General features: G+C 40.9%; 1 protein-coding gene across 1 annotated transcript; it reads left to right on the forward strand.

Moving 5' to 3' along the window:
- Positions 1-278: 278 nt before the first annotated feature.
- On the forward strand, positions 279-22,388 carry Pwp1 (PWP1 homolog, endonuclein). Its single transcript, XM_046429619.2, has 15 exons — positions 279-463; positions 2,309-2,367; positions 2,499-2,683; positions 6,430-6,515; positions 6,616-6,712; positions 9,462-9,572; positions 10,710-10,840; positions 11,446-11,507; positions 13,699-13,795; positions 14,602-14,663; positions 15,888-15,999; positions 18,122-18,212; positions 18,311-18,432; positions 19,518-19,623; positions 21,964-22,388. The coding sequence occupies exons 1-15, from the start codon at positions 392-394 to the stop codon at positions 22,071-22,073; spliced, it is 1,503 nt and encodes a 500-aa protein (XP_046285575.1). The 5' UTR covers positions 279-391; the 3' UTR covers positions 22,074-22,388.
- The last annotated feature ends 929 nt before the right edge of the window (positions 22,389-23,317 follow it).

Consider the following 23,317-nt stretch of genomic DNA (forward strand, 5'->3'; position numbering starts at 1 on the left):
AAAAAGCCACACACCTCCCTCTGTGACCAGAAGTCAACGGAACGGCAGGGAAATACCTAAAGGTGGGTGGCATTTTGTCTCTGATTAACCCTGCAGTTCTAAATATTTTCTTTGATCCCAAGAAGTCCGCAGATGCCGCCACAAGCCGGACAGCCGTGAAACACCCTTCACCCCGCAGGACACATGGCAGCACGCCACACGGCCACGCCCCGCGGGGGCCGCCCCTTTGCCTTCGGCGCCCGCGAATGACATCAGTCGCGAGCGCCGCCGCGAGTGCCCGCGCCTGCGCTCTGCCTGCCGGCGGCCTCGCGAGCTTGCGGGCCTCGGTGCGGCGCGCCACCTTCCCCTGCGGCCCGGGTCTTTAACCTTTGACGCCCTTGAGCTGAGGACCATGAACCGCAGCCGCCAGGTGACGTGCGTGGCCTGGGTCCGCTGCGGCGTAGCCAAAGAGACGCCTGACAAGGTGAGGCCTGGTCGCCCCGAGATCGCGGGGAGCGGCTTGCCGGGTCAGTGCGGCCTGGGGACCCCGCACCGGCTCTGGCCAGGCTGGTGTGACGGGACCGGCCGAGGCCGGCTTTGGCTTGGTTGTGGTGACCAGAGCCGTGGCTCGGTCGGCCCGGGTTTCCTGGGACTGTCTGGACCTTGCTCCTCCGGGCGGGTGGGTCCAAGCCCAGCCACACCCCCAAATTCCCGGCACGTGGACCTCGCGGAGTGGGAAGGGGCGGGGTGCTGCTTCGGGTGCGAGGTGGCGCCCAACGCTGATTGACAGCAGCCGCACTCCCACCCCAGGGCACTTTCAGGCGGAACCGGGAAGGGAGCACCTGTGACCGGACGCCACTTTGCACTCCCGTGCTTTGTGCTCGGAGGAGTGACGATGGAAGCTGCCGTGTCGTGAGGCTGGAGTCAAATTAGGAATTCCTTGAATTAACCCAAATGAGGTGCTGATGGGGCGGTGGGGATGAGGAGTGAACGTGACCCATGGATGAAAAGCCGACAGGCGCACACACTGAGTCTGTAGCGCACATGAAAATTACTTAAGTTGTCCATCACATACATACTGAGTGCTTTCTGCAGGCCAGGCCTTGTCCAGGATCCCGAGATACGCGAGAGTCCAGAAAAGGCCCTGCCTTTATGGACTTAATTATGTGCGTTTATTGTATGTCAGTGGGAATAGGTTGTAAAACGGGTCGTTTTGAATGTAATTGGACCAAGCCAATGATGACAGATTGGGAAAATGATAGGAAAGTGAGTGATTTGGACAAGGAGTGCACAGGAGTAAGGGGTTGGAATAGTCCCAATAGATGTACATTCCCCCAAAGCAGGGGCTGTTTTACTCAACTTTTTCTCAGGTGTTTGGCTTGCAGCAGACATTCAATACATATTTATAGCATAGGGACAGAAAATTATCTCGCTGAAATTTGTAAAATGTGGAAACAGTTCTTATTAAAGGGAGACATACAGTCTTTCAAATTTTTGAAAACGGTGATTTTCAAATGAGCCTACACATTGGAAACACTTGGGGAACGTCACATATTACAGAGGTCCCACTCTGAAGTATTAAGATTAGAGTATGGCCTGAAATATTTGTTTGTTTGTTTTTGTGAACTTAGGGCCTCACACACACTAGGCAAATGCTGTACCACTGAGCCATAACTCAGCACATGGCCTGAAATTTCTAAAGGTCCCCCAGGTGATTCTCTGGTGCAGACAAATTTGAAGAGTTTATAGAAGGAAGTAGTTGAATTCTGTGAAATCCACAAAAGGAAAAATTACACAAATAACTATTTTTAAATTAAACTTAAGTGTTTTCTGGAGCTATCCCACAGTGGAATGCCATTCTCAAAGGCTTTTTTGTAGAAACGGTGATTGATTGGATTCATCATCAGTTCTTAAGCATCACCACATGGGCCACTGAACTATGTACTTAGATATACAATGACATGTCAGCCTCCCTCTTCAAGGAGCTTGTAGTTTGGTAGTGTTCTGTGTATTTTAAAGGTACTAAAGCACTGCTAAGGTGAGGGAATGCCAGTTTCAAAGTAAAGAGAGTGACCTGAGTTTTGAACTCTTATTAGGGTAAAGGCTATTCAGGTAGGAAGTCTGGACCATTTTAGTGGGAAAGGATCTTGATTATAAGGACCTATAAAAATTATTAATGTTAAATTGAAAGAGGCTGGATTGATGTTTGGTTCTCATCTTGATGATGTCTCTTGAAGTTATATTTTACATTTGTTCACAAACTTATTAATTCAAAGACATCTAATGATTTCCTTAAATATGTTATAATGAAATGCTTTCTCTCTTACAGGTAGAGTTAAGTAAAGATGAAGTAAAACGTCTCATTGCTGAAGCAAAGGAAAAGCTACAGTAAGTAGCTTCAAGAATGTTGCTATTTGTGATCAAATCCAGAAGAGATGTGCACTTTAAAAAATAACTTAATGGTCTTGTTATTGGACAGTGCCATTTGGGTGATTGCTTTTTTCTTTGTGTTCTCATAGAGAAGAAGGTGGTAGTGAGGAAGAGGAAATAGGCAATCCTTCAGAAGATGGCATGCAGAGCGCCCGCACCCAGGCACGACCAAGGGAACCCCTAGAGGATGGTGACCCAGAGGATGACCGCACCCTAGATGATGATGAGCTGGCTGAGTACGACCTAGATAAATACGATGAGGACGGTGACCCAGGTGAGAAATCAGTCACTGCTGCTGTTTATAATATATGGGCACAGTGCTCTCTACCATGCTTGTGGTATTCCAAAGCATTACTCCAAGTTTTATTATCTCTGACTTCAATTAAATAATCTGGTCCAAGATTTAGACAGCATGTTTTTAAACTAGTTTAGAAGATAAGTTCTAATCCACTGGTCTAAGGTATAAATCTAAGATCTTTTTAAAAAAAAAAAAAAGCATCATGTATTTTCTTGCATAAATTAGGTATATTAATCTGTAACCCATTTGTGAGTTCTTGTATTTGGTTATAATGTACTTGAACTTATCTCTTTATACCTTTTCCTCAACTGCATTGACTTTTTTCACAATATGTGCATGTTGAGACAATGTTGTGGGAGACAATTTAAAAATTTTTAAGAGAAGAGAAAAAGGAGAGCAGAAGAGCAGTTCAGGGGGAAATAAAATGAACTGAGAAGACATAAACAGAACTTTATTGCTCTCTTTGGAAAGGAAGTGTGAACGTGTATGTAAAAGGAGCCAGTGGAAGCTTGGACACCGTGCCATGGTGGTCTTCTGGTCTGCTGCCCTGCTTGGCACTAACACCAGATCTTGAGGGTTGAGAAATAAGCATTCGTGTTTGGTGCATGACTTAATACTTTTATTTATTTAATTTCTAAATTTCAGTTGCTCTGCATTTTGGGGACTTGGTGGGACTCTGACAGAATCAGCAACTCCCAAGTTAGAAAATCAGAAAGACATAAATGACCCAACACATAAAAAATCAGTTCAATATGAATGTTATCTTCAGCAAAGCAAAATTACTACCATTTCATGATTACAAAGGAACAACTCTTGAAGGATTTCTAATGAGTGAACAAAAGTTGGTCCTTATATGATGTACAATATGTAAAATCCCAAAGATGAAACCATTTTGATTTCATGTATACTTCCTATTTCGGTACTTTTTAAACTCTGATCCCCTTTTCTTATAAGTTTTTACCTTCCTTAGCTTGGCTTTGTCAATAGCTGGGTGGGAAGGGAATATAAGTAATAATCTGACAGAGTATCATGCTAAGTGACACTGAGGAGAGTCAAAGAATCTCTGTTTCTCTTCCTCAGAGTCTGGATTTGTGCAACAATTCAGTGACCCAGTATAAAGTTTTATCAATTTTATTAAATATCTAATCTTATGCTAGATTTTCTTGGGATGATAAAGTACATTTAACATAGTACATTAAAAAATTTCATAGCTGTTATAATCAGGCACCAGAAATAACCCCATTGGTGAGAAGTTCACATTGAAAAGTCAAGTAAAATAATATGCTCTCTAGAATTTGCTCTAAAAAACCCCAGAGATTGGGGTGGGGGTAGGGAGAATGGGTGGAAGAAACAACAGTGAGAAAATATTGTTAATTGTCAAAGCTGGGGGATATGCCCTAGGTTTTTTTTTTAATGCACTCTCTCCTTTTATTCCTGCTTGGAAATTTCTATAATGCCAAGTTTTTTGTTTAACTGGGCACATATGAATTAATGGAGAACACTCTAGGGTGCCCAGAGGGCAGTTAGCATGGTGGAGTGCTCGAAGAATAGGACCTGGAGATGGGGTCTGTGCTGGGCACAGGAAGATCAGTAAAGAGGGCAGGTTAAGGAGAAATGAGGGAGTAGGTTCTGGAGAAGATGGAATTGAGTAAAGCAGTGAGTGAAATTTAGCAGACTTGGCCTGGTCCCTCAAACGGGCATGTTCAAATACTGTAGAGGTAACGTTGTGGAGGTAGATGTTAACCTAAGGAAAGGAAAATTTAGTGCAGTGGGGCAAACTGTAGAGAGCCTGTAGTGTCACAGCAGGGCTGAGCTTGGGAAGTGATTGATGAGGAGAAGAAACACCGGTAAGTCCATCTGTGTGAGTGAAGATGCAGGAGGTGCGTGGGGAGTTGGTGAAAAGTCTAGAGTGACCAATTGGGTCTTAGCCTGAATGCCAGGCTTAGGAATCACTGTTCAGGGGATCATTGAAGATCTTTGAGCACAGGGTGCAGAACAGCTTGGTATGAATCTTGGGGAGTTGCCTGAGGCAGCAATGGAGAATGAGTTGGGAGATGGGGTGAGCCTCTCCCAGGAGAAGCAAGGAACTTCAAGATAAATTAGGTCAGAAGACCTGGTCTGATCACGAGGAATGAGGAGGAAGAAATGGAAGAAAGAATTGCAGAGGCAGCTGGGAATTTTGCATCAGTCCTGTGGGTGCGCTTTCTGTCAGAATTGGTCCCCCGTGTCAGTCTTACTGCTGGTGTACCCCTTTTCCTTAAGATAAGTAACCCTGACTTACTCCATCTGTGTCAGATTCTATTGTCATTTATCCCTTTTTCCCATCTAGATGCTCATTCCTCCTCATTCCTCATCCCCTGGCCTTGTGTCCTGTGCACTGCTGTTTACCTCATTTTTAAAATCAGAATATCACCTCCATCCACCAGTGTCACCCAGTGCCGGGGAAGGTGGTGCTAAGGTTTGGACGCTCTGGCTCTAAAGCCTTCATTTTTTTTCAGTGTGTTCCTCTTGGTGTGACCCATCAGCCTTGGGTCGTGGGCCCCACCTCATTAAGGACATGGTGCTATGGGAAGACCTGTCGGTCCTATCTTCTTAAAGTAGCTTCCCTAACAATGAGTGTGTCTTCCTTATCCTGAGTTTTATGTCACTCTGGGTCCACTCTATGTTATATTTGTAGATGTGCCATAAAAGAGTGATTCCGTTTTCAAGTCAGTTTAGTGAAAAGGGCATATAGCATTTTTTTCCCAGATTCATGAGGCACAATAGCATGTCAACAGTTCTGAGAATACTTGCACTACAGCAGCTGCTTACTCTGAAGCCATCCTTTCTCAGTTTTGACCAGACAGCCCTTATTTATTCTGTGTTGATTTTAGTGTTTCAGGGCAATTTATTTCCAGGTCCTCAAAACTACCATTCTGTAGCTCCTTGAATTATGATTGCACCAAGCAAGCTAGAGAGTCTGAGCACAGTTCTAATATTTTATAAAAGGGGCGGGGGTCTTTTGTTGGTTGGTTGGTGTGGTACTGGGAATTGGACATAGAACCTTGCACATGTTAGTCAAAAGCTCTACTACTGAGCCACACCCCAGCCCTTTTGATTTTTTAAGACATGGTCTTAGTAAGTTGGCTTAGGCTAGCCTCAAATTTGTGATCCTCCTACCTCAGCCTCCCAAGTAGCTGAGATTACAGGGTGTACCACCATGTCCAGCAGATTTAATTCTTTAATTCTTTCATTGGAAGATTGTGAATCCCAAGACTATTAGAAACATACTCCAAATCGGGTAGAGAGAGGTGAAGGGAGTGGGGATAGGAAGGGCAGCAGAATACAACAGACACTAGTATTGCTGTATGTATAAGTGTGGCTGTATAACCAATGTGATCCTGCAATCTGTACACGTGGAAAAATAAGAATTCATACCCCATTTGAATCAAATGTATGATATGTCAAGATCATTGTATTATCTTGAGCAACCAATAAAATATATATGTGTGTGTGTGTGTGTGTGTGTGTGTGTGTGTATATATATATATATATATATATATATATATATATATATATATATATATATATATAAATGGATTTTAAAATTCCTGCAGTTTCCTTTCTGTACTATGGATAATGTGTAGTTAGTATAAAATTGGGTCTAAGTCCACAGATGGATGTCTTCAGAAAACTGTTTTTGTCAAGATGACCACTTTACTCATTTTGATGAATTCCTTTAGATGCTGAGACGCTTGGTGAATCTCTCCTGGGTCTTACAGTCTATGGGAGTAATGATCAAGATCCTTATGTTACTCTGAAAGATACGGTAAATTTTAACATCACTTTTCTAATTGTGCTCGTGAGTGTCTGAGAAACCTCACTGGATCTCTCCTTTAGCCATTGACTATTTTTTTCTGCCCACTTAGGAACAATATGAGCGTGAAGATTTCTTGATTAAGCCCAGTGACAATCTCATAGTTTGTGGCAGAGCTGAACAGGAACAATGCAATTTGGAGGTACATGGTAAGTGAAATAAGTCCTCCACTAAGAGGTTTTATAAGTAATATTAAAATAACTGTTATAGTTACTGTTATGAAGTCTTAAGTGCTAAATTCTGCTGTACCTCATTTGAGTTAGTTACAGAGTTAAATTACTTGTCCTTTTCCTGGTGGTGTTCTGGGCAATGTGTAGTCTGAGCTGTCATTTTGGTACCTTTGTTTTTTTAGTGGAAATTGGTCCCTAGAAAGTTCTAATAGGGGTTTTTAATCTTTATGTCAATATGTTCACCAGTTTTTTACTTTTCCCCCTTCCCAAGGTAGACATGGCAGCAAAAAAACTTACAAAAGTAACAGAATTTTCTGACCCCATTACCCTGAGGTGACCACTTGCTCCCCTGGGTTTTCATTCTTGCCCATCATGGCCCAGACATTTTTATGTGATTACAATTATGCTGGACAAACAGATGTTTATCCTGCTTTTTTGAGAGTTGTTTCAGATATTTGCCTTTGTGAAACACTTTATTTTCTGCATAATAATTCAACAAAGAGAGCTGTAGTTCTCTTTTGGAACCAAAATTTCTTGCTCGCCTTCCCAGTTCAGAAATGTTTATACCAAAGCCAGAGGCAAATGTTCTCCAGTATTCTGAGGTGTACAGTGATATGAAGTTTTAAATCAGATGTGGTTTTGTTTTGTTTTGTTTTGTTTTCTGCAATACTGGGTATTGAACCAGGTATTAGGCTTGCTAGGCTTGCTGTGCTTCACCCCAGCCCCCTGGTTCCAGCTTAGATTTCTGTGACTCTTGGGAATCTTCAGGGCTGCCTGCAGCAAGCATATAGATTAGGCCAATTTTATTCCATGACTCATTGTGACCTTTTTAGGAAATTTTTCTTTAAAAAGGCTTCCAATAGCAGGCACTGTAATGTGAAGTTTTTCTCACTCTTGATATCTTTGAACTGTTGCATATTTCAGATGAGAGCCATGTCATTCAAATTTTTTTTAATATTTTATTTTTTATAATTGGACACAATACCTTTATTTTATTTATTTACTTTTATGTGGTGCTGAGGATTGAACCCAGGGCCTAACACGAGCTAGGCGAGCGCTCTACCGCTGAGCCACAACCCCAGCCCCTCGTTCAAATTTTTTAAGACCAATTCTAATTTCAAATAATTAAAATTATAAGATAGTCTTTTGTCATTATTTGTAACATTCTCATCTAAGAACATTGTAGTCATTCCTTTGAATTCAGGATCAGAGTAGTAAGAAGTTAAGTAAGGCAATTGCATTTCCATTCCCCACTAAGTTAGGTCATTATGGATATGCTTTATTATTTGGGTGTGGAGGGTATCTCTGGATTACCCAGCATATTTCTAGTGATTTCAAAAATTATATTCTAAAGCTATGTACCGGGCGTGGTGGTACACACCCATGAGCCCAGCGGCTCGGGAGGTTGGGGCAGCAGGATCATCAGGATCATGGGTTCAAAGCCAGCCTCAGCAATGGCAAGGCGCTGAGCAACTCATTGAGACCCTCTCTCTAAATAAAATAGAAAATAGGGCTGGGATGTGGCTCCGTGGTTAAGTGCCCCTGAGTTCAATCCCCAGAACATAAATAAATAAATAAATAAATAAAGCTGATCTATTTGTTGCCCTGATGTGGTTAAAAGAAGAATGTGTTTTAAAGTATCATCACCAGTTTTATTTAAGATGAAAGATAAGTACATTGGCCATGCTTGAGTCTTTTATAGGACCATAGTCTGATCATTTTGAACCTGTATTCTCATGGTAGACAGATGTGATAGAACTTCACGTAGAATCTGCTAATCCCACACCCATTTCAGAAGCAGAGGCCCAAGGAATTGAAAAAAAAAAAAAAAATCCACAGCTTATTTTATGGTCTACTTCTTTCTTAACAAAAAGCAAATCTGTAGGAGGTGGACATTCTGATATCTAGTGTTTCATTATATAATTTTTTTTTAATCTTTATTTTTATTTATTGATATGTGGTGCTGAGGATTGAACCCAGCGCCTCACACGTGTGAGGCGAGTGCTCTACCGCTGAGCCACAATCCCAGCCCCTCATTATATAATTTTTAAAAGACTTCCTAATTATGGATTTTAACAGTTTTGGTTTTGCTGCTTAACTTTATAACAATGTTAAAGAGCTTTTTTTTTTTTTTTTTTTAGTTGTTGATGGACCTTTATTTTATTTATTTGTATATGGTGCTGAGAATCGTACCCAGTGCCTCACATGCTGGGCAAGCACACTACCACTGAGCCATCATCCCGGCCTCTAAAGAGCTAATTTTGTTGGTTGCCATATTCCAATAGGAGGTCTTCATAAGTTTTGTTTACATTGTTGGTCTTTATAAACTTCTGAATATTGTATTTCCGACTATGAATTATTTTTCCCCAGTGTGGTCCTTTGTTTTTTCTGACTTATAATCAATCAGTTAGACATTTAAGAAAATCAAATAAGTGCTCCTGAAGGATCCATCATGAATGTTTGTTTTCTGTCATGAATGAACTAGAAGACAAGACCATTTACCTGGCAGGCATGTGGGTGGGGGACTGTGGGTGTCGGTGTTCCGCTATGGGGCATGCTAGGTAATGGGCAGATATTAGACGTGAATAATTTTCACCTGGCAATATTGACTATGGATCTCCTTTTAATGTCATCCAATGTGTCTCTAGTCGGGAAAGTGTTCTTTTTGTGGGTGTAATTTCTGATGACTTACTCTGATGCAGAAACTTTTTTTTCCCAATCTTTTCAGTTTATAATCAAGAAGAAGACTCTTTCTATGTACACCATGATATACTTTTGTCTGCATATCCTCTCAGTGTGGAATGGCTGAATTTTGATCCCAACCCAGATGATTCTACTGGTAACTGGAAAACTTAAGGTTGCCCTCTGGTCCCTAGCCCTGTTGCATTTTCCTAGCTAATAAACTGTTTTCTGTATGTGTGTATTCAGAATTATTGCTGATACGAAGTTGCTGTTATTTTCTGAAGTTATGGTTATGAAGTCCTTAACACAGCAATGCTTAATTTCTTGGGGTATGTCTATCTTCAGACTTTAGCTCCACTATAGCCTGAGGGACAAAGCTTGAAGCTTTTTAGACTGTAGAACTATTGAGGTCCCATAAAAAAACCAATATAAAGTGGTAAAATGTGTATGTTACCTGCTAGAGTTTAGTGGCATGATCTGTTTCAGAAACATGAGGTGAAACTAAAATGAAGAGGCTTGTCCCTAATTGGTTTCTTATGTTGGCCTTTTTGGCCACATCTGCACCCTATTATGTGCTCTGGTAGTACTTCTTAAAAGAGAGGTAAATGCTGACAATACCGACATCATCTCTCTTGTTTGTAAGGCCTTTTCACATTCATGAACCAACCTGACCCTCATCCTTACATCAGCCCATGAGGAAGGAAGGGTGTTGGTGGGCCTCAGTTATCCCCACTGTGTTGGTGAGGACACTGAAGCCAAACAAGGCAATTCATGACTCAAATACCAGTCCTAAAACCAGCAGCACAACATTGGTATCACCTGGGAGCTGTTAGAGATGCAGACTCAGGCCCGCTCAAGGTCACCTGAAATACAGTCTGGATTTTAACAACTTTTAGATGGTGCATATAGAAGTTTGAGAGTACCTGCTCTAAGCCATTGCTCACTTAACCTACAATGTAAAATATTTGCTTAGAAGTTATTTTGGGGGGCTGGGGATGTGGCTCAAGCAGTAGCGCGCTCGCCTGGCATGCATGCGGCCCGGGTTCGATCCTCAGCACCACATACAAACAAAGATGTTGTGTCCGCCGAGAAATAAAAAAAAAATAAAATATTAAAAAAAAAAAAAAAAGCCCCCTCTTCCTGATGATGGGCAGAATCATAGCCTCTGGGACAGGAGTCCCCTGTGCTTCTCCTTTGCTAGCAAAGCAATAAACTTCCTTTAAAAAAAAAAAAGAAGTTATTTTTGTCTTTTTTTTTCTCTTTATAATCACAAGCACATTGTTTCTTCCTGCAGGAAATTACATTGCTGTGGGAAACATGACCCCTGTTATTGAAGTATGGGACCTTGATATAGTGGACTCTTTAGAGCCCGTCTTCACACTCGGGAGTAAACTTTCAAAAAAGAAGAAAAAGAAAGGAAAGAAGGTAAAAAGTTAGTAAATACTTTAAAAACAAATGCAGAGAAGTTTATTGGAGAATATAAGAACATACTTTTTCAATCAGATATTCTTGTTGGAATAAGACAGGTAGTTATGAAGGTATTATAATTTCTACTTTCAAAAACCCCATCCAGGGAAAACATTTGTTTGCATAAAACCTCCAGTGTCATATTATTTCCCACCCAAAATATGGCTCAGGTTGTGATTCTTCCTCATATATAATAACTATTCATACTAATATGCTAGTTTTGCACTTTTTAAAAGTTTCTATTTAGCCTCTTATGTGTTGTATTCTAAATATCTATGTATTAATTCCTGTTGTATTTTAAATCGTTAGGTTTGGGGGAGGCAAGTGGCAATATTGCTGTTTGTAGGATTAGTGCCTACATTACGTGCTCATGTTTCTTCCCTGTAAAGAACACTTATCCTAGGTATCAATGGCAATAGGCAGTCAAAATGTTTAGTTCTTCAAGCAGGTGTGTGTTACAGCAGAACAATAATCTTACGATCTAAAGCATCTTGCAAATTAATATATCAATTTTATGGAGGGGAGGCTTTTAATACAAAAAGTAACTAAAACAATTATTGCAGAGTTCCTCAACAGAAGGGCATACTGATGCTGTCCTTGACCTTTCATGGAACAAGCTCATCAGGTAAAAAGAAATGGCACTTGCTTGACTGTCAGATCTGACCCTGGTGACTTGACACCTGTCCCTGTCTCTGCTGGGTGTGTCGTGGGCCTCTGTTTCCACCCCCCTCGCTGCGGTGTCAGGGCAGCAGTTCTGCGTTCTGTCTGTGCATCCCCCACGTGACCCGCCGCTTCTCACCAGGGAGCTTCCTGCATGTTGTGACGTGGCTCTCTCTGCTCCCCAACACTGGAAAGACGGCATGTAGCATGGGGACAGTGGGACAATGGGCTTTTTCACAGAAGACATTTTTCTTACTTCATTTTTCATATCTCTACTGCTTGCTTTTTTTTTTTTTCTTTAAAATATCCATAACATAAAATTACCACTTAAACCACTCTAAGTTTTGGTGACTTTTTGGACATTCACATTGCTGTGCAACCATCACCACATCCATCTCTAGAACTTTTTCATCTTCCCAAACTAAAACTCTGAACCGTATAAACACTTCAACAATAACTTCCTGTGTCCCCTTTCTCCCAGCCTTGACAGCCACCCTTCCATTTTCTGTCTCTATGAATATGATTATTCTAAACACCTCACATGAACATACAGTATTTGTCTTTTTGAAACTGGCTTACTTCACTCAGCATAAAGTCTTCCAGGTTCATACATGTTGTTATTCAAGTCAGTTTCCTTCTTTAAGGCTGACTTATATTCCATTGTGTTTTAATACTACATTTGTTAATCCATTCATCTGCAGACTCTTGGGTTGCTTCCATCTTTTTGCTATTGCAAATAATGCTGCTGTGAATGTAGATGTACAGAATCTCAAGTCCCTGCTTTCAGTGCATTTGGACATGTCCCCAGAAGTATTGCTAGATCATATCATAGTTCTAATTTTTTGAGGAACTACTATACCATTCCATATCAGTTACACCATATTATATTCCTACCAGCGGTGCACATGGAGTCCAGTTTCTCTCTTTCCTTCCAACATTTATTTTCTATTTTTTGATACTAAGAAGTATGAAGTTTTTTTGTTTTGTTTTTTTTTTTGTTTTTGAGAAAGGGTCTCACTTGAACTGCCCGGGCTGACCTCAGACTTGTGCTTCTCCTGCCTCAGCCTCTTGAGTCCCTGGGATTATAGGCATGTGCCACCATGCCTGACCTTTGTTGTGATTCTGATTTGCGGTTCTCAAGGATTAGTGATATTGAGCATCTTTTGGTCACTGTATTTAATCTTCCTTGTAAGAAATGTCTATTCAAGTCCTTTGTCCGTCTTCTGAGTTGTTTGAGTTCTTTACATATTCTGGATATTAATGCCTAATCAGAAATATTGTCTTCAGTTCTATAGGTTATCTTTTTGTTTTCTTTATAGAATACTTTCCAGCACAAGTGTTTCATGTCAGTGATGTCCAGCTTATTTTTGTTTCTGCTTTTGGTGCTGTATGTAAAAAACCATTGCCTAACCTGGTATCATGAAGGTTTATACCTGTGCTCTCAGAAGAACACTTCTGAGAGTTTCATAGCGTTAGCTCTTAACACTTAAACTTGTGGTCCATTTTGAGTTATTCTTTCATTTGTGATGTGAGGTGTCGGGGCCTAACTTTTGAATGCGGATATGCGTTGTCCCTGATCCATGTGTTGAAAAGACCATTCTTTTGAGCATTAATTATCTTGTCACTTTTGTCAAAAATTCTATCCTGTTAACGCATAGATCTGTCCAAATGTCAGTAACAGACCACCATAACTTTTTAAGTTTTGAAATCTGGAAGTATGAGTTTCCCAACTTTGCTCTTAAGATTTTTTGGTTATTATGGGTTATTATTTGCATTATCCCATGAATTTTAAAATCAGTTTGTTACTTTCTGCCAAAAAAAAAAAGTCAGCTGGGATTTTGATTTTGAAAGGGACTGATGTGATTCATTCTGTAGATCAGCTTATAGCTCAGTCGGTCGATGCCCTGTTTCCATCTTAACCAATATTCAGTCTGCAGTACAGGAACAGGGGATCTTCCGTGTAATTAGACTGGCTTTCATTTCTTATGATAATCTTTGGTAGTTCGCAGTGTATTGTTAGTTGATGGTATATAAATTGCATTTCTTTTGTTAAACTTATTTTATTCATTTTGATGCTATTTAAATTGATTCCTTTTCTTAATTTAATGCTCTGATTTTTAGAAGATCATATCTAATTTATGTGTTCCCTGTCTCAGAAATGTGCTGGCAAGTGCGTCAGCTGACAGCACAGTAATTTTGTGGGATATGTCCGTGGGGAAACCAGCAGCTAGCCTCGCTGTGCACACAGACAAGGTATGGTGACTGAGTGAATGAAGAGGATTCTCAAAAATCTGGGGCATTTACATGTTTTTTGGTTTACAAAGTGCTTCACTGTTATCTCATGGGATCTTCACAAAGCTCTCTGCAGCAGGTATAATGTCATCTCAGAGATGTAGAAATGGGTCCAGGAAGGTATAGTGACTGGGAATATTAGTGCCCTATAACATGTTTACAGAGGATCCTAAAAAGGGGCTGGGATTTCAGTCAGCGTAATAGAACAGCACGTGACAGATCATGACTGCACTGGGCTCTGTAGGACTTTGAAGCCGGTATAGTTGCCCAGATACATTGGACCATTCACCCTTTTTCTTCTGAATATCTTTTAACATTCAAGGGACACACACACACACACATTCTCATATATAACAAACATTTTGGGAATACTACATTATATCTTTAAGTGCTGGCCTTTATTTGGGAATATAGTTTGCCAAACATTTGTTCCCTTTTTTGGCACCGGGAATTGAACTCAGGGCACTTTACCACTGAGCCACATCCCCAGCCCTTTTTTAATTTTTTTATTTTGAGACAGTCTTGCTAAGTTGCTTAGGGCCTTGCTGAGTTGCTAAAGCTGGCCTTTAACTTGTGATCCTCCTGCCTCAGCCTCCCAAGCCACCGGGATTCAGGTGTGCACCACCAAGTCAAGCCACAGATTTATGTTTCTTTATACACTACTAATTTTGAAGTGAATAATTTATAGAAATCAGTTCTTACACGTTAGGTAATGGTACCAAAAATAAAGACACACAAATCTCTTCATTTATCTTTCCTCCCCTTAGGTCCAGACTCTGCAGTTTCATCCATTTGAAGCACAGACTCTAATTTCTGGATCATATGATAAGTAAGAAAGCACTTCAAGAATTATTGCTGCTGTTTTTATCCTCTTGAACTAATTCAAAAAGTATCCCTTGATACCCAGACTGAATGAATGTACATACTAGTGAGGCGCCTACTTTCCTTTTCATTATGGCCCTTCCAGTCTAAGGATGTGTGGTTTTATCATAATAATGTAGCTATAGGAGTTTGTAACTTCAATTTTTTAAGCATGTACATGTTAGCCATTATTATGAAACAGACATCCCCAAATCCAGTTACTTTCCATAATAACCATTTACCCTTTCTGCCTGTGTGAGGTGGGGCAGTGTGGGCTGAAGTCAGCTGGCCGTTCTGCCTGCAGTAGGCTAGGCCAGCAGGCTAACCCACACGCGTTCTCATGACGAGGTCGGACGTACAAGAGATACCAAGACCTCTGAAGATGTAGGTTGAGAACTAGTGCCCTGTCTTGTTTTCTTGACCAAAATAGATTACATGGAGTGGGGGATGTTCACTGCCTTTATGAGGAATGCCCACATCATGGGCAGAATTCATGGAAGTGGGAGGTTGGGGGCTGAGAGACCCTGCAGGCAATCCAGGAGCCTCCTTTGTGCAGACTGGGTCTGAAGGTGGGAAGTGCAGCAGTAGAATCACCAACTTATTTGATGCCTTACCTTTGAAGAGTGGTACGTTGACATTTCTTATGTGTCCTTCACTCAAAATTACAAAAGGGTATCCCTCGGCTCCCCCAATATAGTAACCTGATTGGGAAGAGCATCTGCAGCTAAGACATGAGTTATGTGGCTCTGGGCTCTACCCAAGAAAGGGTATTTTAGGAATCGTCCTAAAGGGTATTTTTGAATTTTTGGAAGTAGGATTCATCTGATAAGTGTTATAAAGTAAAGCCACTGTTACATCAGAGCCACCAGTACCTTCAAGTGGCAAGACCAGATGTGTGGTCTTGCCACTTAAAGGTACCTATTAGGGAAAATCAACTCATTTTTTCCTACTTTTAGAACCTTAAAACAGGCTTTAAATAATGGGCTTTTGACTTCACACTCTGTTCTGTTAACCATGTTATTAAGTCAATATCTGCTAGGCATGATAGTTGCACACCTGTCCCCAGCTGAGCACAGAGAATGTCAAGTTCAGGCTAACCTGGGCAATGTAGAGAGGCTCTGTCTTGAGAAGTAAATAAATTAAAATACTAATCTAAGAACTCTTCAAACTCTAACCGCCTAAATGTGTCCAGGTCGGTGGCTCTGTATGACTGCCGAAGTCCAGACGAAAGCCATCGGATGTGGCGATTCAGTGGGCAGATTGAGAGAGTGACTTGGAATCACTTTTCACCTTGTCATTTTTTGGTAAGAATGTGAATGTTACTGTTGTGATTTTCTAGGTTTCTAACAGCTTATTTTCCTTAACCCTATTGTAGAGAAATTCTCTGAAAATCCTTTTCTGTGTTAACTGTGAAGGAAGTGTTTTAAGGTTGAAAAAACAAGTTTGGGGTTGTTTTTATTTGTTTTAAACAAGAGAATGGCTCAGCCACAAAAGCATTAGTGCACATGTGAATGATTTTGCTAATTGCCAACCACTCAAAAGTGTACCGCATCTTATTTTTACTTACTGATTTTGATCACTTTTTTAGTATTTTTTTTTTTTTAATATTAGGCATAGTTAATATTCCTTATTTTTTAATGGTAAAATCAGTCCAGGAAGATATTCTTATTCATACTTAAATGGAGTTCCAGTGATGAGAATGCTAGCAGCTTTCAGTTATAACCCTGTATCCCAAATAGGAAAAAAGTATAAGACCCTTCAATAAACACCCTTACTGTATGAGGGAGGACAGTTTTCCACATAACATCAAGTGATTCCACCAACATTTGCATCCAGGATAAATAAAATCCCAACTTTCCTCCATAAGGGAATATTAATTAAGTTGTGATACCTTCATGTTTCCCAATTTCCCTAAGTAATGAAAAGGAAGTAAAGTGTTTTAAAGAGCCACTGGGAGGCTGAGGCAGGAAGGTTGCAATTTTGAGACCAGCCTGGGCAATATAATGAGACCCCATCTCAAATAAGTCCTGTTTTAAAAAATAACTTTCTTGGGGCTGGGGTTTAGCTCAGTGGTAGAGCACTTGCCTAGCATGCATGAGGCACTGGGTTCGATCCTCAGCACCACATAAAAATAAACAAATAAAATAAAGGTATTCTATCCATCTACAACTACAAAAAAAATTTTTTTTTAAATAACTTTCTTAAAAGATGTGGACACTTTTAATAAGTTTCCTGAAGTAATAATTCTGAGAATCGTCTCAACTCTGCACCTTGAGTACATGTAGATCCCAGCTAAGCTGCCTGCCTGAAGCCAGATGTTAGTTACCAGGAGTGAAGCCACAGCTGTACTGGATGCTGTGTTGTACACTGGCCTTCAGCAGTCAGGCGCAGATCGTTCCTGAGGTTATTTGATGGCAGATGGTCATAGATGCTAAAGTCACAAAAATGTAGGGAAGTGAGAGGTGATAAAATGGTCACCTCCTTCCTCTTCAGTTTTTGGCCCTGTCTCCAGCCTTCAAGACTGCCTCAGTTGTCCATCCTCCTTTCCTCCCTTGGCCTGTATATAGGCTTGGTTTCTCACCCCGTCTTTTTTTTTTTTTTTAATCTGTTTATTTTTATTTTTTAATGTGGCTGCTAGAAAATTTTAAATTACATACATGGCTTAACATTATTTTTATATCATAGCAGTGCTATAGGATAGAAAAATATATGTTAATATCAACCCCACATTAAATTTTATGTTATGATGACATTAGAAATAACATCTAATATAGTCTCACAAGTTTCCCAAGTTTAAAAATCACACACACCTGTACTCTTATAAACAAAACCAAAAAAGACTGATTATAATCGTCTTCATCATCATCTTTATACTAGTACCTGCAGTACACTTAGGTCTGAGTCTACAAATGCCCGCTCTTGACTGAGTACCTGGTTCCTCCATTTCCTCCTTGCTGGAGAGAGCAGCAGTCCACCTGGTTTGCCTTTCTGCCCTTCCTGTTGAACCGCTCTGCCACCATACTGACCGCACTTTCTTCAGAAGCCATTTCCTTTGTTTGCCTGATCTCTAGTCCTGATTCTGTGAGCTCCTCCCCAGCTGTACTTTGAGTAATCTCTGCTCCCAGCCCTGCTTTTAGACTTACACTCAAGGTCTAGCCCTCTGCCCTGATGGGTGTGACTGACCCCTCTGTGCTCCCACAGCTCTGTCACCATTCCATCCACTCACCAGAGCTTTGTGTTCCCGACTCACTGCCATGGGGTCAGTGCAGTGTACCTAGTCCATATGGGTGTAAACTGGCTCAGCTAAAAGGAAGTTCTTTGTGTCTATGTTAATTCTCCACAGGTGAGATATGAAACTGATTTCCACTGTGATTTATGCTACTTAACCATTGCTAATTTTATTGGCATCCTCTTTACTCTTTGCAGGCCAGTACAGATGATGGCTTTGTATACAATTTGGATGCACGTTCAGATAAGCCAGTTTTTACACTCAATGCACACAATGATGAAATCTCTGGTGAGCAAGAATATTGTCTTTAATTTCCATAAACTCAGGATGAAGTAAATCTGAATTTCAAAGTTAGAGACTCTGAACTAATCGTTATCTTCCTTTAGGTCTTGATCTCAGCAGTCAAATCAAGGGCTGTCTTGTAACAGCTTCAGCAGACAAATATGTGAAGATTTGGGACATATTGGGAGATAGGCCAAGTCTGGTTCATTCCAGGGACATGAAAATGGTAAGAATTTCCTGGGCATCTTTATTTCCTGTTACTCTGATTCTTGCTTATCTTTTTCTTGGAATCACTGCATTAAAGAATGTATTGAAGTTAATTTTGAGCTTTAAGTTTTCTAGAAGTTAAATGACTTAGGAAAGTTCTGGGAAATTCAGTGATTATTTTGGTTCCCTTTCTAATTCACATGATTATCAGTCACTTAGTAAGACCACAAAGGATGGGGAGAGGACACAGACAAGTGAAGTGGCTATTATTTTACCCTAAAATCAGGAATCTTTGACCTTAAGACAGCAGAGCTCTTGGCGTCAGTGTATTCATCTCTCACTACCTCACCACATAACTAGCTCTGAATGCACTGAAGTTGATACGTCGTAGTAGTAGTAAAGACTTCTGAAATAACCAGTATTCTTTGAACAAATATTAAGCACATCCCATGTGCAAGGCACTGTTATTTAAATTAGACTGTACATAGAACACTACACAGCTATTAGAAATCATGTGTGTGTGTGGGTATTAACTAATGGTAAGGCAGGTTTCATAGTATCACTTTAAGTATATTTTATAGCATCATGCATATTTCCAAATGCTTGATTATTTAAGTCTCTATATTTAAGTATATTACATCCCAGAATATGAAGTTGCTGTCTTCCTATTTTTCTTATTCATATTTCCTATAATGCATATGTATTATCTAGTAATATAAAAGTGAAAACATCACAAACTCAAAAATAACTTGAGGGCAAGGGATGTACCTCGGTGGTTGAACAAGTGAGGCCCAGCGATGCAAAGGAAAAAAGATCTAAGTGACCTGTGGTATTAGTTTCCTTGTTTGAAAGGAGAGCTTCTGGATCTTAGCGGATTCGATGTCTTAGGAAATCACCCCTAGGATAATGAAGAATCAGGCGGCTAGGGCGAGCGCCAACCTCCACGGCACCGCCTTCCTGCTGCACCCTTCCTGCTCTGACAGGCAGCACCCCTCCCCTCGGGACTGCAGGCCACCTTTGTGGTGGTAATGTGGCTGCACCTGCTCACACTGTGGGACCTTAGAGAGACAAGGGCTCCACTGACGTGCTTTTCTTTCTCCCTAGGGAGTTCTCTTCTGTTCTTCATGCTGTCCTGATCTGCCATTCGTTTACGCCTTTGGAGGTCAGAAAGAAGGGCTTCGAGTCTGGGATATAAGCACCGTATCTTCAGGTAAGAATCTGCATTTTCTCACTCTGAGCTCTGTGAATACCAACCCAGGATGCTGCCGGAACCCATGAGGGAGATTGAGTGTCATCCTTGGTGTGGTCTCCTTTGGAATGTTCGTGCCCACAAATACTTTTGTTTTCACACTTTTTAGTTTTGTTTTCCTAGGGTTTTGAGTGGGGGGGAACTATGTATTGAACCCAGGGGTTCTTTACCACTCAGCAATCCCCAGCCCTTTTATTTTTTGAGACAGGGTCTGCCTAAGTTGCCTAGGCTGATCTTGAATTTGTTATCCTCCTTCCTTCCTCAGCCTCACAAGTAGCTTGGATTTCAGACATGCAGCACTGTCCCCGACTCAAATGTAGAATTTTTTTTTTTTTTTTTTTTTTTGGTACCAGGGATTGACCCCAGGGGTGCTCTACATAGAGCCACATCCTCAGCCCTTTTTGTTTTTTTTTTACTTTGAGATAGGGTCTTGCTAAATTGCTGAAGCTGACCTTGAATTTAGGATCCTCCTGCCTAGATGTGCATTACCACACTCAGCTCACATGTAGATTATTTTTAAATATTTTAAAACCAGAAGATCTGGGAAAGCTGGAAGGAAATGTAGCATGGTCTACCAATGTGACTCAATCTGCCCTTTTCTCAAGTACTATCTATAAGATTGTTTTCCTAAAGAGACCAGTCCCTGTCCTTCAGGAGATCCTATTTGCTTTTTTTTTATTATTCTGTGTCCTAGACACGTAGAGATACTGTGTCCCCGCTATAAGATTCCTGAATCTTTCTTTCCATGCAGAAGGATCGTGAGATTTCTCTCCGGGTTATTCTGATAAGAATTTACATTTAAGGAATCCTAAATGCCAAAAGTTCTCAACTGGTCATGATATAGAAAAAGAGGAAAGAAAACAGGAAACAATGAGAAGTAGAATAAGGGAAGGACAGTCACTGTTAGAAGGGATGGGACAGCCATTATCCAAACATTTTAGGTTAATACAAGGCAAGCTGAAGTAAAGTACAAAAAATATTTTTTAAAAAAATCAAACTATTTGCTTTAAAGTTAAAGCATATTACCTTTAACTTCTAAGTTATTTACTTACTTTCTGATTTACTAAGTTACCCTGCCACACACCCAGGTACTAAGAATTAAACCCAGGGGTGAGCTACACCTGCAGCCATTTTTGTTGACATTGATTTTTGATGCTGAGGATCAATCCCAGGGACTTGCACATGTGAGGCAAGTGCTCTACCACAACTATATCCCCAGCCCTTCCCCACCTTTTTTTTTTTTTAAAGAGACAGGATCTTGCTAATAAGTTGCTGAGGCTGGCCTCAAACTGGCAATCCTCTTGCCTTAGCCCCCCAACAGCTGGGATTATAGGAATGTATCATCACACCAAGCATAGGGTAGAAATTCTGTTATGAAAATATATTCACCCCTTCTTGGTCTATTCCCTAAAGACCTAAAAAGAGCATGCTACAGGGACACTGCTACATCGATGTTCATAGCAGCACAGTTCACAATAGCAAGACTGTGGAACCAACCTAGATGCCCTTCAATAGACGAATGGATAAAAAAAATGTGGCATTTATACACAATGGAGTATTACTCTGCATTAAAAAATGACAAAATCATAGAATTTACAGGGAAATGGATGGCATTAGAGCAGATTATGCTAAGTGAAGCTAGCCAATCCCTAAAAAACAAATGCCAAATGTCTTCTTTGATATAAGGAAAGTAACTAAGAACAGAGTAGGGACGAAGAACAGGAGAAGAAGATTAACATTTAACAGGGATGAGAGGTGGGAGGGAAAGGGAGAGAGAAGGTAAATTGCACGGTAATGGAAGGAGACCCTCAGGGTTATACAGTGGAGGGGGTAGAGAGAGAGGAGGGGAGGGGAGGGGAGAGGTGGGGAGGGGGGAGGGTGGATGATGGGAAAGGCAGCGGAGCACAACAGACACTAGTATGGCAATTTGTAAATCAATGGATGTGTAACTGATGTGAATCTGCAATCTGTGTATGGGGTGAAGGTGGGAGTTCATAACCCACTAGAATCAAAGTGTGGAATATGATATGTCAAGAAATTTGTAATGTTTTGAACAACCCACAATAAAAAATTAAAAAAAAAAAAAAAAAAAAAAAAAGAAAATATATTCAGTACTTTCTAGCCGGGCACAGTGGCTCACACTGTAATTCAGCCTACTCAGGAGGTTGTGGCAGGCATGGAGGGAGGGGATATCCACCCAAAACAGGATTTTATTGCTTATTTCTATATCTTAGTCTCTTTTTGTATTATAGACTTAATTTCCTGATCTGGTGGTTTCTTAACTGTTGATTTGTGTTTTAGTAAACGAAGCATTTGGAAGGCGAGAGAGGCTCGTTCTCAGCAATGCAAGAAGCTCATCTATTAGTGGCCCTTTTGGGAGCAGGAGCTCACACACGCCAATGGAGTCTTAATGAACATCATAAAGTGGCCTCAAAATGTTCCACATTGTGGGGTTCAGCTCAGTGGCAGAGCGCCACCTAGCATGTGCAAGGCCCTGAGTTCAGTCTCAGCCCTGAAAAAGAAAGAAAAGGAAAAAAAAATGTTCCACATGCAGCTAGAGACATATAGTGATGGAAACAAGATTGGTTGCCTACTGCCTCACGTCCCTTTGTGCAGCTGTACTGGCAATACAGAGCAGGTCTTTGTGCTTGCCTCCAGGTGGGTGGTGTATGGGGTTATTGTTGGATTTCTTGAAAATGATAATAAAAAAGGTTTTTAAGAACTTATTCCCTTAGGGAAGAATGAAGGAACTTTGGTTTGTATAGAGGAAAGAGGTGGGGTTGTGGGGACGGGAAGGACAGTAGAATGAGACACATTACCACCCTACATACATGTAGGATTACATTAGTGGAGTGACTCTGCACCACGTACAGCATGTCAGAATGCATTCTACTGTAAAATAAATTAAGTTTAAAAACACAAAAAACTAATTCCTTAAACATGACATCTGTTGCAGGAAATCTAGGTTAGTGAATTAGGTAGTAACTTATGAGTTCTGTGGCTGTTAAGTCAGGATGTGCTGGGTTGCCCAAGGCTGGCTCTGAACACCTGGGCTCAAGTGATCCTCCTGCCTCAGTCTCTTGAGTAGCTGGGGTTTCAGGCGCACACCAGGCCTCAGAATTTTAAGAGGGGAAAAGCCTGTGGTTTTAACAGATGATGACCTAGGCCTGGAAAGGCAGTGATTTGGCCAAGATCGCACAAGCCATGAGCAGAGGCAGACATCCCAGAGACTCCACTTCTCTGACTATTGATTGAATGCTCATGACTTTAAAATGTTCTCGGTCCTAAAGCCACGTGCCATTTTTTCCAGAATGTCCAAGAGAAGAGGCAGACTGTTTATTCTCAGATGTTGAATGCCCTTCAGTCTCTGTGCCTTGTGCTGTCCAAGGGAAGAGTCCGTGTGAATAGGAAAGGTTTCTTTGCTCTCCACCCAGTGGAACAGTTCTGATTACAGACTGTCTTCAAGTGTGAATGCTCAGAGGCAGCAAAAATCAATTTGATTTATGAGATCCAACCCTAACTTGGTAGAGCTGCTGTCAGTGAATCACTGTCATCTCCTGTGTAACTTACGAAGGTGACGTGAATGTCATTCCAGTTTCAGACACTGGCATGAAGTTGTTGCAACTTGGATTCACCAGAACACCTCTGGAATAGC

The sequence above is a fragment of the Marmota monax genome, unplaced genomic scaffold (genome assembly GCF_021218885.2).
Source record: "Marmota monax isolate L192 unplaced genomic scaffold, Marmota_monax_Labrador192_F-V1.1 WCK01_AAM20220418_F8-fsc00051, whole genome shotgun sequence".
Lineage (NCBI taxonomy): Eukaryota > Metazoa > Chordata > Mammalia > Rodentia > Sciuridae > Marmota > Marmota monax.